Consider the following 16,496-nt stretch of genomic DNA (forward strand, 5'->3'; position numbering starts at 1 on the left):
GGGGGAGGGGGAGGTAGACAGGGGGTCAAATATGTGGTGACAGAAAGAAATCTAACTATGGGAGGTGAACACACAGTGTAAATATATATATGCCTTATTGTTAAAGTTTTTTAACTTTAATTTACTGGATTTCATTAACCAATATCACCATAAAAAAATAATTAATTAAAAATTTAAAAAAAGAGTTCAGGTCAAAAAAGTTGAAATGTTAGAAATCTCACTGACCAGAGTATTTTCACTTGTGTAGAGGAATCAAAACTTTTTTATATTTGAAGGAATAGATTTCATAAAATTGACAGAAAATGCGAAACTTCTGCACAATTAGGAGAAATGACAGGAGAATGCCCTGAGGTTCTTTTTGCAGCATGTTATACCGAAAATAAATAAGTAAAATGGTGAAAGCTTTTAAATAGGGCAATAGGAAAATTAACGTGATAAAACACTGTATAGACACCAAAATGATAATTTAGAGACTGCAAAACCATGACCCAATGTGTATATGGAAAAAAGATCTGAATATAAATATACGACTTTATTCTATTAAGTAGACTATTTTACTAAAATATTTTATAAAGTAGAGCAAAGATACAAAAGGAATATGTAAGACATATGATTTGTTCCCATAATAAGGCTGAAGGATTGGGGGTAAATTCTTCTTTTATATTATAGTTAAAAACAAGTGTCATGTTATCTGTAATTTGTTCCAATATTTAGAAGTTCTGAACTCTGGAACTTTGGTAAAATGTCATTATTGTGAATAATCCATTCATTTGTACAATTGTACTCTTTTGCTCATCTTGATGTTCTTTGTAGAATTACCCATAGACAAGCAGTATTAATCTTCTATTACGTGTACTAATTATCTAATTAGATCCTGTTATATTATCCTCAGATTAATCGACATACTTCAAAAAACTATGATTCCATAAGTGGCTCAAAAGTGCCAAACTTTTATGATTTTCTGGAAAAACTATTTGGGCACTTTAATTTCTTCTAAAACGGTGAAATAGAGACTGACGATACTTACGTGAACAATAGGATAAATCTTTTTGCATGGACCACACCATTTGGCTGAGAATTCAACCACCACAAGTTTGCATTCGGCAGCTTTCAAAAATTTTTTTAATTCATCCTGAGACAAGAACATAAATGAGGAAATGTACATAATCACTGAATCTCATAAAGTATTGCAAAGTATAAAATGACAGATTACTTCTTAAAAACCTTAACCAGGTGCCCCCTCACTGTTCTCCAGGTGACTCAGTCTTTCCTAAATGTCCTTAAGGTCACACATATTTGTCTTCTTACGTACACATAAGTGACAATAAATCCACGCACACAAAATTAGGAGTCTATTTACCAAATGGTGGTTGGTAATTATATCTGGGAGAAACTGAGATTGGCCAGTGAGAGATGAGGGGTGGAGGGTGAGGGTGACTGGTTGCTTATCTATATTTGATTTTTTGGAAACAAGAACCTAAACTTGCATTAATAGTGAAATTTAAAAGGAGAAGAACTAATCTAACACCTTGAATCACTTCTTGTTTTTTTGTTTGTTTGTTTGTTTCGTTTTTACGGAGTGATCATTATTAAAGCTATCATCAAAACCACACATTTAAGGATGGACATGTTTCCTCTTGAATGTCAGCTGAGTTTTCCATTAACTGTCCACATCATCTAAGTAAAGTGCATTTTTCAGATCACTGTATCTATATTTGCTTGGTTAATGAAGAGTGACTGTCTTACACAAGTTATTTCATGCATGGCTTACCTCCTCAAAAAGCTCATACAGAACCCAATCCTGATTCACTCCTGTACCTCCGTGGTCCATAACAGGCACAGGATATGTGCTCATGGAGTATTTAGTTGGTGAACGAATGAATGATTTGCCGACATAAAGTGTTTACTTTATGTCGGCAAATCATTTACAGATTTACTTTTCCTTTTCTGACTGGAATTGTGACGACAATAGCCAGCTTACTCTGTGCACCTGGTATTCGCTCCCTTAATCTTTACAGCCACTCCATGGAGTGGGTATGATTTGTATTATCTCCATTTTACAGATGAGAAATGAAATTTATTGACTTTCTCTGGGGCAACCAGCTGGTAAATAGTATAGTTGAGATTGCTAACCTAGGAAGCCTGACTCCTTAACCACTATACAAAGTCACCTCCTAAGTTCTTCACAGTAATAGGGCTCACTCTCCCTCTCACTGGTCCTAACTAAATCTTGTAAACTTCCCTGGGCCAATCAGTAAGATGGGGGATGGGATCACCAATTGGATTAAGTCTAACAAGACCTACCACTGGAATTAGGGAAGTGGTTAATTCCATATGGAATTTATATGAATAGCATACTCTGAATGGCTCTGTAATAGGGGAGTCTTGACAATTACATTGCCATCTGGTTTAGTTTCAAGCAGGTGAAACTGATGCTCAAAGGAGATATACTCTCTTGCTTTACCAATATTCCTTTAAGACAGGGGGTAATTAACTTGTCAGGGAGCCATGCCAAGCCTCCATTTAACACTTGCTTCTGAAATTTTAAGGTAGATGCCATCCTCACAGGCCTCCTACACCCTCCATGTCTCAGTAATTATTAGGGTGTAAGTTGGTCTAGTTAGACTAATGAATTTGACTCGGCTAAGTTCTCTGAAGGGAATATCTCCCATAGTATATGCATTGATTCAATATGTACCTATCGAGGCCAGCTCTATGCCAGGTACTGGGCATCCTGCTAGGACACAACTGTGGACAAAAAAAAAAAAAGGATGAAACATTTCCTGCCTTCATAGAGCTTACATGTTAAAGGGGGAACTGATGGCAAGGTCAATGGTAAGATCAGTAAGTAAAATATGTAGTGTGTTAGTAATCACTGCTAATAAAGAAACAAGGAGAAAAATCCAGTAGGAGGAAAGGAGGGGAGTTGGATTACGATTGTAGTCTGGACGGCCAAGGGCCACCACCTCAATGAGATGGGGACCTTTGAATAAAGACATGAAGGACACAACAGGCCCTCATGAGAGGCCTCTAAGGAGGAGATGCAGAGGGCTTCTCAGGGATGGGCGAGATTCCCAGAAAATTAAAAAAAGAAGCACCAAAAGCATTAGCGAATGTACGCTGTTTTAAAACATGTACTCATATCAAAGATACATGGCAATGCTTTCTTTCCATCCAGTCAGCCTCATTTTTGTGACCTTATGTACAGCTGCACTTGGGGAAGATGTCAAAAGTCTGAATCTGAAGGAGCTGGTAGCCCAGGCCCTATGCTCTCCCACCTTCTCTGCAGCTCCTGGCTTTCCTGTAACGAGGCCTGGCACCAGAATGTCTGGATTCTACTGCTCACTCCACCCCTGAATGATGTGAGACCTTAAGCTCTCTTTTAGGGGAAGTTTTCTTTTTAATAAACAAATAATTATCCCTGGCCTACATCTGTATTCGGATTTGTTGTGGCAGTAACGTGGACAATATGGATAGAAAGTGGCTTTATAAAATACTGCCTAAAGAATTGTTACCACCGACCATCATTTTTCCTATCCCATTCCATGGTTTGTCTGGGGTATCCGTTCTCTTTTCCAGAATAAGAGAAATATGTGGGATCAGGTCAGAATGGGATATGCTAGGAGCTGGGCTGGATGCAGCTGGAGTCAGAGCATGAAATGAGAATCAGGAAGGAATAAAAACCTTTTTTGATCAATTTGTCCCTTGGCTACTCTCTAGAGAGTGCCAACCCTCAAGAAACAGTATCAAGAGCAAGAATTTTTAAAATCTCTCTTTTGCTACAAAGCAACAGAGGAGTACTAGATAGAGGAAATAATTCTTAAAATCTGTTCTTAAAATGGTCTCTTTTGAAATGTTCAGTGAAGCCAAATAAATACTTGCCATGTCTTTAATAATCTGCACCATGATTTACACCTAGGAATTGCTGATGACACTCTCCTATTGGCTCAGGTGGCTTGCTGTAGCTGTCTTCTATTAATTATAGGATCCTGGCTGGAATAGAAGGGTAACTTCTCTATGACATCATTCAACGTGACATCTTAGAACCTAGAACTCTGGCAGACTTGGAGCTAATTCCACTTTTATGCCAAGACTAGTTAGTCAACATATGATCAGCCAAGAATCAGCTGACGGCAGAATCAATAATGTGTCTACTTTTGATCTACTATCACCTATTTCCATATACTCCCTTCAACCCCAACCACTAACTAAAAAATAAGCAAGGTAATGTTAAATTGATAAAAGTTATTTTCGGTTAGGATTTTAAAGGGATTATTTTGCAGTTGAGGAAAACACTAAGGCCTTACTCCTATAATAAGTTTCCCCAAAATTTGGTTTTATGAGTCACAGATTCCTTAAACTTTGTTTATTTGCTCTAATTTTTTAAAGAGGTAAACAAACTTCGCCTTTATGCATTGGATCAGAGGTTGGCAAATTTTTCCTGTGAAGGACCCAATAATATTTTAGGCTTTTTAGACCGTGTGCAATCTTTACTGTGTATCCTTTGCTTTTACGATTTTTAAAAAAGCATTCTTAGCTTACAAAAACAACAGCAGTGTGCTGAACCCTGCACATGATGGTTTGTCATTTTTCAGAATTTAATGTCAGAAAAAACTCCAAACATGGCTATGGCCAATGTTCCTAAGAATCTTCTTCAGAACAATAACAACAACAATGATGATGAGAGAAATAGTAGAATCCTTTAGTAAAACAAAAAGAGCAAAATCCTTCTTTCTGGTTTTTCCATAAATCCAGTCAGTCCTCCCAGGATAAGATCCCTGCCTTTTCTTTTTGTATGTATCTGATAAAGTGTGAAATATGACTATTTCTTGTATAGCCATAGACTGGGTTGGGTTTAGCCTCCCTGCATTTCCTCTACTTCCTACCAAAAATATACTGATTTTTCTACGGGAAAATTTATCTCCCTCTATTTTATAGCAGCTATGGAGTTTGTACAGGATTAAGATAACCCTAAGTCTAAAGTTAGACCCTGATTACCTTAATCCAACCAGCAATCCCATCTTTAAGCAAAGGGTTAATGAAGAGAGAGAGCGCGAAAGCCGGAAAAAGCAATTTATAGCACTTATGACAGAGTTACTAAAATTTTCTCTTTCCCCATCTGGATACAAAGAAGATGCTGGCTGGCAGCTATTATAAAACACACAAGAACCTATCAAAATACTAATGGCATTTTTCAGAGAGCTAGAACAAATAATCCTAAAATTTATATGGAGCCATAAGAAACCCCGAATAGCCATAGCAATCTTGAGAAAGAAGAACAAAGTTGGAAGTATCACACCACCTGATATCAAACTATACTACAAGGCTACAGTAATCAAAACAGCATGTTACTGGTATAAAAACAGATACATTGATCGATGGAACAGAATAGAGAGCCCAGAAATAAATTCATGCCTATACGCTTACTTAATATATGACAAAGGAGGTAAAAATATACAGTGGAGTAAAGACAGTCTCTTCAATAAATGGTATTGGGAAAATTGGACAGATACATGCAAAAAAAAAAAAAAAGAAGCTGGACCATCTTCTTACACTGCATACAAGAATAGACTCAAAATGGATTAAAGACTTAAATGTAAGACCCCAAACCATAAAACATCTGGAAGAAAACATAGGCAGTAAACTCTCTGATATTACTAACAGGAATTTCTTTTCAGATATATCTCCTCGGTCAAGGGAAACAAAAGAAAAAATAAAACAAATGAGACTACATCAAACTAAAAAGTTTTTGTACAGCAAAGGAAACCATCAACAAAACAAAAAGACTACCAACTGTTTGAGAGAAGATATTTGCTAATGATACTTCTGATAAAGGGTTAATATCCAAAATTTATAAAGAACTTATACAACTCAACAGCAAAAAAAACAAACAATCCAATTAAAAAATGGGCAGAAGACCTGAACAGATACTTCTCCACAGAGGAAATTCAGATGGCTAACAGACATATGAAAAGATGCTCAAGGTCGCTAATCATCAGAGAAATGCAAATTAAAACCACAATGAGATATCACCTGTCAGAATGGTTATCATCAATAAATCAAAAAACAGCAAGTGCTGGCGAGGATGCGGAGAAAAGGGAACCCTCAATACATTGTTGGTGGGATTGCAAATTGGTACAGCCGCTATGGAAAACAGTACGGAGGTTCCTCAAAAAATTAAAAATGGATACACCTTTTGACCCAGCAATTGCACTTCTGGGTATTTATCCAGAGAGAACCAAAACAATAATTTGTAAGGATCTATGCACTCCAATATTCATGGCAGCACAATTTATAATAGCCAAGATATGGAAGCAACCTAAATGCCCATCAACAGATGATTGGATAAAGAAATTAGGGTACATATATACAATGGAATATTACTCAGCCACTAAAAAAAATGAAATCCTACCATTTGCAATGACATAGATGGACCTAGAGGTTATTATGCTGAGTGAAATAAGTCAGACAGAGAAAGATAAATACCATATGATTTCACTTATATGTGGAATCTAAGGAATAAAAAAACTAATCAAAAACAGACTCAGAAACATAGTGGACAATTTGGTGACAGACAGAGGGAAGCGGGGGTTGGAGAGATGGAAGAATGGGGTGAAGGATTAAAGAAATACAAATTAGTAGTTGATAGTCGGGCACGAGGATGGGGAGCACGACACAGGGAATGCAGTTAGCATTAATATGATGGCTAAGTGGAGGGCCAGGGGAGGGAGGGAGCAATTAGGGGGATCATTTCATGAATAATATAGATGTCTAACCAATGTATTGTATACTTAAAACCAATTTAAATAAATAAATTAAAAAAACACACACACACACACACACACACACACACACAATAACACACACAACACACACACAGGAACTTACTCTTTATTTCAGAAAGTGGTGAGGAGTCACATAGAGGAAACCTGGGTTTTTGGTGATGCTTCGATCCACTGGATTAAAGCATTGCCAGAAACTCAAATCTAAGTCTGGAATTTTCATTTCCATAGTCAGTAAATTCCTTTATAGTTTAAATTGGATTAAGTTGGGATTTCTGATACTTACCTGGAAACTATTCAGATAGAATATAGAAATTTCTCCACTTGACTCAAATTGCAAGAACTATGATGATGTCATTAGGGTATCTAAAATTTTCTCACATAAGGTCCACAATAGAGAAAAATCTTACTTTAGGATGGAAGAAGTTAATTTTTGGCCTTCAATATATCCAGGCTCAAAATATTCATTAACGCTCTGAAATGCCCATTTACAAACTGGAATTCCAGTGATCTAAATTTGCTTTCAAGCCTCCCTAACTGCCTCATATTTATCAAGGGAGAACATGGAAGGAAAATGAGCTTTGGACTCAGACAAATGCTATTTTCCTATTTCATGGTATTTGAGAGGTGCTAAACTTGGATAAGATAAGCCAGCTTCAAATCTGAGTGCTGCTATTGTGTGAAATTTTGAGCAAATTATTGCTTATCTAAGCTTCTATTTCCTAATCTGTGAAGTAAAGATAATGTTTACCTCATAGGGATATGGCGTGAATTAACAGATATAAAGAAGTCCACTCAAATGTGTACAATTTCTAGCCCATGCTAGCAAAGGCATGCATTTCATTCTGGCTTTTCAAGTTTATAGTTCAAAGGGCTTTCTTACCTCTTAGAGAATAGAAAGGAAACAGCATTTCAATATGTTCCTTTCCATGTTGGCAGAACTCTAAGAAGGAAAAGAAGCATGGGTTATAACTTAATTGCCCACAAGCCTTTGATGGCACACTATGTTGTCCATAATGTTTATAAACTGGAATATTTTAGGAATAAATAAAGCCTCTTTCTCATCTTGAAAAAAGTTGTAAGATCTGGCAACACTGGGCCTTCAGTCTTGTGTTGCATGATAACTGTCAAGTGGAGAGATAGTGGTTGTCTCTCTGGAGGGGGCATGCTCCGTCCACTTGACACGTGTCCCCACCATTTCCTGTTGCTTTGGGAACTCGAGGTAGAGTGGCAAGGAGCACCTCTTGGTGTGGGTGTGCAGTTATTTTTCTTCCACTATAATAATAGGTATTTGAAGTATCTAATGTCTTCGTCCACTGTCTGTTTTATTCTCTTTTCGTTGCCTCTGTGGTGCTTATTTCTATAACTTGCATGGCTTCTATTGGCATTTGAGTTTGAGACTCCTGATTTTGACGTTTCTACCATCTCAGCCAGGAATTTTATTCATGGTTATATGTTGAAGATCTTATCGTTTCCTTTCGTTTTTCTTTTCTCTCTTTTTCATCCGAGAAGGAAAGATGGATGTTGACACATATGGAACGTCTTCCAAATCTCCAGTTGAGAACCATTGTTTAGAAATGCAGGCTTGGTTCCAGGCATCACTTTCATTTACATGATCTTGTAAGTAGTTAAAGTGATTGTGTCTACTCTGTAGATGAGATAATCAATTCAGATAACTTATCCTAGCTAAAATTAATTTAGAATTCAAGTCTAGGTCACTTGACCCATAGGGAGGAACACAAGGTCAGCTAAAATATGCAGGTCTCTTAAAAATGCCATTTAGCACTGGGTGAACTGAATTCAGAGTGAATTCCTATTTTCCTTGCACTAAGAAGACATCTACCATTTCTACCCTCCTTTTCCTTAAAAAAGTAGCTCTTCCTGAACTTCTCTCCACTGTATTTGGAAAGAACATAGTACAGAATTAACTCTCAGATGCAGTCACTGTTTGACAAACTGGCACAAACTCCCTCCATGTTCTCTGGGTTCCCGGAGTGGAGCAGGGCTGGGCCAGTATTTCTGCTTTTCAGCGCTTGTAGCCTTTTCCACAAAACTCACTGCTAAGCAGCTTGCCCAGCCCAAGGACAGGGAGAGTGAGTAGAAGCTGACAGCTCACAGAAGTCTGTTTATTCCTAACTAGAATTAAGCACCAGTAAGACCCAGAAAATGACCAAGTTCACAAAAATGGGTATCATTTTTGTTTTACAGAGGGACTGCCCAGTTGGTAAGCAGGGCAAATTTCTAGTCCTGGAATAAAGCTCCTGATCAAGTATTTTCTAGAAAAGAGCAATCTGGGCTTTCCTTTTGCAATGACTGCCTTCCTTGTTTCCTTGACATGCACTCACATGCGTTTTCCTAGATTCATTTCTGACCTCCCTGTTGGACTCATTAAGCTCCAAAAATGATCTGGGTGGAGTCTCTTTTGAGAAATCAGGGTTGTGATGTTTTTTTTGTTTTTCCTTTTTTTGTTTAAAAAAACAACAAAAAAAAACTTTATCCGGGAGTGAAATTCTGAGAGTGTGTTGGGAATTTTAAATCTTGAAAAAATCAACAAGAAAAAACAGTGTGAAGAAAAGAAGTAAAGAGAGAAAAGAAGGGAAGGGAAGAAAAGAAAGCTGGTGAGAGGAAAAGGGAGAGAGAAAGAACGAAAGAGGGCAAAGTGAATAAATGTTTTACAAAAATAAAAAAGGAGATAAATCATTCATATACATTACTTATAATACACCTCAGAACTTACAGAACATACCAAATGTTAAGTAGATAGAGAATGATCTAATATAAAACTCAGATCATTATTAGTCTTATCCTAAGGAAGAAAGGCGTTTTATTCTCTCTTACCAAACTCCCCGGTGATATCTTCCTTTTCATGCAGGTTTAGGCTTTAGCTGTGTAGCTGCTCCGAAGTGCTTTGTGGTAAGGGTATAGAACTGCATCCACTACTAGAGTCTTAGTCAGTACGCTCTGCAGAATAGTGGTACCAGCATCACCTAGGAATTTGTTGAAGGAAAGAAGGAAGGAAGGAAGGAAGGAAGGAAGGAAGGAAGGAAGGAAGGAAGGAAGGAAGGAAGGAAGGAAGGAAGGAAGGAAGGAAGGAAGGAAGGAACAACAACAACAGAATAATACTTGAAAGAAGGAGAGTGAGAAGAGAATTGTATAAAAAGAGGATAAAGAATTTATAAATAGGACTTTCATTATGTGGACAAGAGGGGCGAATTCTCTTTAGTGCTCTAGGACCTTGTTTTTCAAGGTCGTGTAGACTTTGGCATCATCTGGGAGCTTGACAGAAATACAGAAGTTCAGGCTCCACCCTAGAGCCACTGAATTGGAATCTGCATTACAAGATTCCCAGGTGACTCTTGTGCACACCGATGTTTGAGAAGCACTGCTCTAGAAATACGTTTCTATCAGAGAGCTGTCTGCGAACAGAGCCTGAGAGCATCAGCATCGCCGTTGCCTGGGAATTACGAGAACTGCAAATTCTCAGGCTCTACCTTGGAACTACTGAATCAGAATACTTGAGGGTGGGGCCCGGATGTATATGTTTTAACAAGCCTTCCAGGTGATTCTGCTGCATGTTCGAGTTTGAGAATCACAGGGTTAGAAGTTTTGTGGAGGGAAAAAATGGTTAAAGGAGAGTAGGGAGAGGAAAGGAGGGATGGTTTAGATTAGGTCTTTCTCCACCATATTAGGGAACTTCTATGAGGGGACATCATGAAGGTCTGGGCATGGAAGCCTACCACTTTTATAGAGAGCAAAGGGACCAGACTAAGAGGCATCCTCACCTCTTATCACTAAGTCCATTAAGTTTGAGTTTTATCACCTTTATTTGAGACAAAATTATTAAATCTTTTTTTTTTTTGATAGTATGTTTTTGCTCAAGGGGGAGTGTAGCCAACAAATTCAATAGCATGGGGAGGAGATCATCCCCATGACAATGCCATAGAATTTTACCGTAAAGAATGGATGATGAATCAATCTAGCCAGAGAAGGTCCCCAAATGCATTTAAGGGGTCGAAGATGAGGAACCTAGTGCTTGATTGAGAGAGGATGCCAAGGATGGCATATAGCGTGGGGCATGCTTTGACCCTCTCCTCACACCCTCCACTCCTCATTGTGGACAACTGATTATTTCTCGATCTTAAATAAAGTCATATGCAAGTGGACCTTCGAGCTCCATTTCCCAACCACATTGTCATACCTATGAAGCCACCACTCTCTGGGTTGTAATAGTGATGTCTTGTTTATTCCCATTTCCTTTTACTACAATCCGGAAAGATTACAAAGAGGATGAGACTGTTCTTGAGACTGTCGTTGGAGAGAATCTAAACTGAGGGGAGAGGTTCCTACTCTCTGGAGGAAGGGCTAAAGCCAGTAGCCAGAGTTCTGTTCTTCATTCTATTTCTAATTGGTGTCACCCTGGTTACGTCCTTCACCTCTAGCTTCATTTTTAAAATCTGAAACTCAAAAGAGTCGCTGGCCCCCAAGGACCTTACCTTCACTGAGACCCTTCCTCCTTCCAGCTACAACGCTGCAGAGAGTTCTGCTGTCGAGGGGATTGACTAGTCCTGATTTGTTACTGCAGAAGCTAATCTGTGGAAAGGCACATCACCTGGAGGCAGGAATATAAAGCTGAAGATCAGCACACCAGGAGAAAGGAGAAAATGATCACATCAGCAATCAGAAGACAAAGTCAGAGTATAGACATGTGGTCCAGATACGCTGCCAAAAAGACAGGCCAGGCCTTCCAGTGCCTGTTGATGTGAATCACCAGGGAATTTGAGGACAAGGCTGATAATGGGTGGAGTAGGTAGTTTAAGTGTGTGAAAGGGAGTATCTCTGTTATAAGAGGCATCTTGGGGGAAAAAATGCTAAATTTAGCCAACTCCTTTTCCCCATAGTCTTTACTCACCTCTTAGGAAAACCAAACAGAATTGGGAGGAGGTTCAGGATCTAGAGAGGCATTCCACAATGACTCACACAAACAAAAACAAGGATGGTTAGGAAAGAGCCATTTTCACATAAAAGGTCAGGGTTTCAAAGCACTCGTGTGTTTTCTTTTTCCTTTTATCTTGATGTTTATTTATTTTTTTAATTAGAGATAGCAGGTTTTAGAGGACAGCGACTCAAAAGGCTTTTCAGAGATCTAAGAAATATCTCTAGAGCCTTGGGCCAGTAATTCACCTACGCGTGTAAATTTTCGTATGTTGAATACTAAATGATACGATGCCAGACACTGAAGCTTTCATTTGATCATCTCTTACCGAATCTACGATACTATGAAGGTAAGAAATACTATTAAACTGCCAATTATACTATGCCATGGCATTGTAAGTTGTATTTGCATTACAGAGATGTTAAAATATGAAAAAATACATATTTTTGGATGAATGAAACATGTTACATATCCTAACTCTGTTGAATATTATGGTTTATATTTAAGTCTAACTTTGACTGTTACCTAGACACTATTATATCTGAGGATGTGGTGAGGTAACACTGGCCAAGACTGTATTATCCTCAAGGTCTTATTCTAATACCCAGGTCAGAACTCTGACACCAAGCCAGGAGAAGCGGAGAGGGTCACTGGTGTTGTGCTGGTAGCAGGAGTGCTGGAGGGTAGGGAGAAAGTGGTCGTCTTGGCACATTGACAGTATGGCTCAATAACGCACCAGGGATGAGAGCATTCTTCAACTCCAGTTCTAAGTCCGTGACAGTGCAGTTATCTCAGTATTGTCTCTTCTTTAGTGAAAGAGGTTTGGAAGATCCAAAGCCTAAAATCCATAAGATCCACAGAATGTCTCATTCACCTGTCTAGAGTGTCAGCAATGTCACAGTGTGGCTAATGTTTTCTGTACTTTCCTCTGAAGGGCTTGTCTTTCGGTTTTATTGTGAAGTTTCCTCCAGTCGAGCCCAGTTGCCTGGGCAGAATTTGGGGTTGGGAAATATAAGAGCTTGGGTTACAGTCCCGTGGACTATTAGTGTAGTAATGGGATTCACCAGGAAATGTACTTGAGAGAAATGGACTGATTCAGTAAATTGTGTGAGAACCTACTTATCTGTGAAACTCTTTAATTTTCACAATGACAATGACTGGAGTAAGTCCTAGTGTTGCTTCCATTTTGCAGATGAAAAAAGCAAGGCATTTTTGTCCAAATCATATGGCTCATAAGGGAAGGAGCCAGGATTTGAATGTGGGTGGTTGAATTCCAGAGCCTGTGCTTTTAATCACTGCACTCATAAATAAGAAATAAATCTTGCCATTAAGGAGATTCAGATACATAATCAAGTTATGACATAAAGAGAAAAATGCCTTAATAGAGATGTGTATGAAGTACTATGGAGTCCAGAGGATGAAACAATTAAGCTCAGAGATCTTACATATTAAGAAGAAAACTAAGCATGAGAGTCAGTTACATTTTCTTTTTAAGAAGGGACACATCTTATTGTTTTATAATTCCAGGCTATGAGTTTCCTAGATATACCATGCATTTGCCTGTTTATGGATTAAACAACAATGTATTCACTCCAAGGTTCATGGATATCTGACACAAGGTTCATTAGAAAACTAGCCAATAAATGTACTGTAAACAAATATTTCGGTTGCAGAAAATGTCAAACACACACACCAAAATAGAGGATAGTATAAGAAAACTCCAAGTATCCCTCACTCAGCTTCAGCTATTATCAGAATTCTGCTGTTCTTGCTTTAGCTATGCCTCCCCTCCTCCCACCCCCTTTTTTTTCTGAAGCATTTAAAAGGAAGTCCAAATATTCATATAATTTTATTAGTAAACACTTCAGCATGACTACCTATATATATCAGAGCTCAAAAAATAAAATACCATTATCCCAACCAATGAAACTAACAATTCCAAATATTAATCTAATACCCTATGTCCAGTTTTTCCTGATTAATAAACATGATTTTAATGGAAGAATTTTTACTACTTTGTGTAGAATAGAGGTAGACAGTTTTCCCTCTCAGTTCTATTCTGGCATATTTGCAAAGACATAACCTTTCTGAGGAGCAATTTAGGTTGTTAGGGAATAAAAATAAAATGAACAGTTTTTATAGATTGCACATAAAGCATAATTTTATCTATAAGGTTAAAACAACAAAGCAGAATGAAAAACAAATACCTGGCAATGATGGAAAAATAAAACAGCATGTGCCATGGACTGCTGAGGAAGTGGGCTGTGAAAATCCGTGAACGTTGAGATACCTGATGGTCATTTTGCAGAGGAAGGCTAAGCAGGTAACTTGTGAATGCTGTTTCACTCTTTTTCTCTGACCAGAGTAATTTGTCACTAACTGAATGCCTTCCCAAACCACATCAGTACAACAATATGTAGTTAGGGGCTAAATACTTCTCAGCACCCTCTGAACCAATATGGCCTTTGAGGTAACTCTCATCATTTTTATCTTTCAGATTTCTTCTGTATTTGACTTTGGTAAGGCTAAGTATGAAAACAAAATTGAAAAATTAGGTTGTTTTCCACTGATGAAAAATTATATATGTGTACACACACACACACACACACACACATGCACACACACATGCACACACACACATACACACAAATGTTATCTAAAACATTATATTTTTATGATACCATATTCCTGGGGATTCCCCTAAATGCTCTTTTATGCTGTGTGAAAGTGTTTTTTACCTATCCGTCTTTATTATTTCATTCTTTCCTTAGTATTTTTTTGAGCACCTACTATATGCCAAGTATCACTAAGGGTATACTGATAAATAACATATAACCCCTGTCTTCAAGGAGGAAGGGAAGGAAGGAGGCAAATAATATCTGCTGTGGGCTGATCTCAGAACCACAGTGGGGAGGTGACTAGTGCTTGTGAAATCACAAGGGGAATCTAATCTTTAGGAGGGGGAAGGCGTCAAGTTTAGCAGTATGTATAGGAGTCAAGTTTGTAAATTAAAGTACGCTCCGTGTTAGAAGGTAAAACTAGGGAAAAGACCAGGTGGAACTGGCATTCATGATGTGAGGCTGGAAGTTCAACTAGACCCGAAGTGCAGCTCGATGAGAGGTTCAGCTACACCGCACCACAAAGACAGGTCCTGCTATTAAGACCGGAGAGAAAGGTGACTGTGACTTGAGTGGATTTGATCTTTCTTCAGTTTACTATAGAACTAGCAAAACAGTAGTATTATAATGATACCTATGAGATCAAGAATACAAATGAGCGCCTTCCTGTTGCCTCCCTTTTTCCACTTGGTGAGGTTATCAAAGTTTGATCATCTCAGCAGCCTGTGCAGTGAGGAGTCAACCAGAGCTCAGTGCCCTTTACCTTTTACTCTAGTGGGAGATACCTTAGCCCCCAAGAGTCTACCCTGTTAACATATATTTTTATGGCAATGTGGTTATATGCTTCTGGGTTCCACTCTGTGTTTGGGGGTCTACTTAAGGTTCAAGTGTAGCAAGGCAGGCAGCGGCTTAAGATCAAGGTCATTAATTATTTTGATAGGGATAAAAAGGTTTGTGGGATGTGTGTGTGTGTGTGTGTGTGTGTGTGTGTGTGTGTGTGTGTATATTGTGTATAGAGTCCTTGGATATATCTAACCTGTTTTTCTCCTGAATCTTAGTACATCTCACATACACACATACACACACAGTATGTTCATTCTGTAATTGGATACTCATATTGGTTTGACTTTTCTACTGATGGGCTCTGCTGACTAGAAGATCTCTTGGAATGAGAAAGTGTCCTATATAAGTTGGTCCTGTGTCCTATATAAGTTGGTCTTTGGGTGGAGATGGGGGTGGGATGGGGTTCTAATAATGTCAACAGCATCTGAGAACTCAAGAACAAATGGTCGAAAGAACAGTGTGGGGAAGGTGATGACGATGGCAGGATTAGGTGAGAACTGAGAGTAGAAGAAAGTGACCTGATAAAGGAAATGACTTGTAAAAAGGCCTCAGGCTGCGGGACATGGATATTCAGAGAACTGAAAGGCATTCATCATGAGGTCCTCTCAATGTTGCAATAATGACTTATGGAACATTCTGGGCTGTCTTTTAAACACAGCCCGAAGTTATTTGGTGGGACTTAGCAAAAACAAAGCTGCCTTGTGATTAGGAACAATTTCTTTTACAAACATCAGAAACATAGGCTGTAATAATAAACTACCTTAGTTACAAAGCTTACTTGGGGCTGAAAATACTAGCCACATTTCTAGTTAGGGTTTGAGTTTTAGAAAGTGTGCTGTGGCTGATTACTCTGAACCCTAGCCTTGGACTTCAGGTGTAGGGAAAATAATTTCTAGATCTTGTAGGTGTTGCCTATTTGTACCTCAGTTTTCTTAAGTGTAAAGAGGAAGTTTTGCAGAACTAGTTGAGACAGGTTGGAGAAGGGCTGAGCAGAACTTGGAGGGACATCAGCATTTATTTGGCCTTGATAAAATTTAGGCACCCACATATCTTTCAATTCTCATAACTTTGAGACAATGTAGGAGAACATACAGTTGTGGTTCCTAGTGGAATAAAGGAGGAGGGAGAGATAGACGGGGTAAAGGAAGTCAAATATAGAGGGTTAGGGGGAGGGTGAAGTGGGTAAAGAAGATCAAATATATGGTAGCTGAAGGAAACTGGACTTTGGGTGGTAAACACAGTAGAATATACAGATGTCAAATGATAATGTACATCTGAAAATTATATAATTGTATTAACCAATGTTACCCCAATAAACTT

The 16,496-nt window shown here is 38.4% G+C and overlaps 1 protein-coding gene and 1 long non-coding RNA gene across 4 annotated transcripts in view; one reads left to right on the plus strand and one right to left on the minus strand.

Moving 5' to 3' along the window:
• Positions 1–7,725, minus strand: part of LOC120608741 (thioredoxin domain-containing protein 8-like) — a 56,015-nt gene extending 48,290 nt beyond the window's left edge. For 2 of the 3 annotated variants that reach the window (XM_039870685.1, XM_039870683.1), the window contains exon 1: positions 1,028–1,170. In XM_039870685.1, the coding sequence (XP_039726619.1) occupies positions 1,028–1,165 (138 nt within the window). In that variant the 5' untranslated portion in view covers positions 1,166–1,170. Of the gene's footprint in view, positions 1–1,027; positions 1,171–7,665 lie in introns of those variants that run through there. The other variant, XM_039870686.1, reaches the window with a different exon arrangement.
• The window catches only part of LOC120608746 (uncharacterized), a 39,347-nt gene that overhangs the window by 14,253 nt on the left and 8,598 nt on the right, over positions 1–16,496 (plus strand). The window lies entirely within an intron of this gene.

The sequence above is a fragment of the Pteropus medius genome, unplaced genomic scaffold (genome assembly GCF_902729225.1).
Source record: "Pteropus medius unplaced genomic scaffold, Ma_sr-lr_union100, whole genome shotgun sequence".
NCBI lineage: Eukaryota > Metazoa > Chordata > Mammalia > Chiroptera > Pteropodidae > Pteropus > Pteropus medius.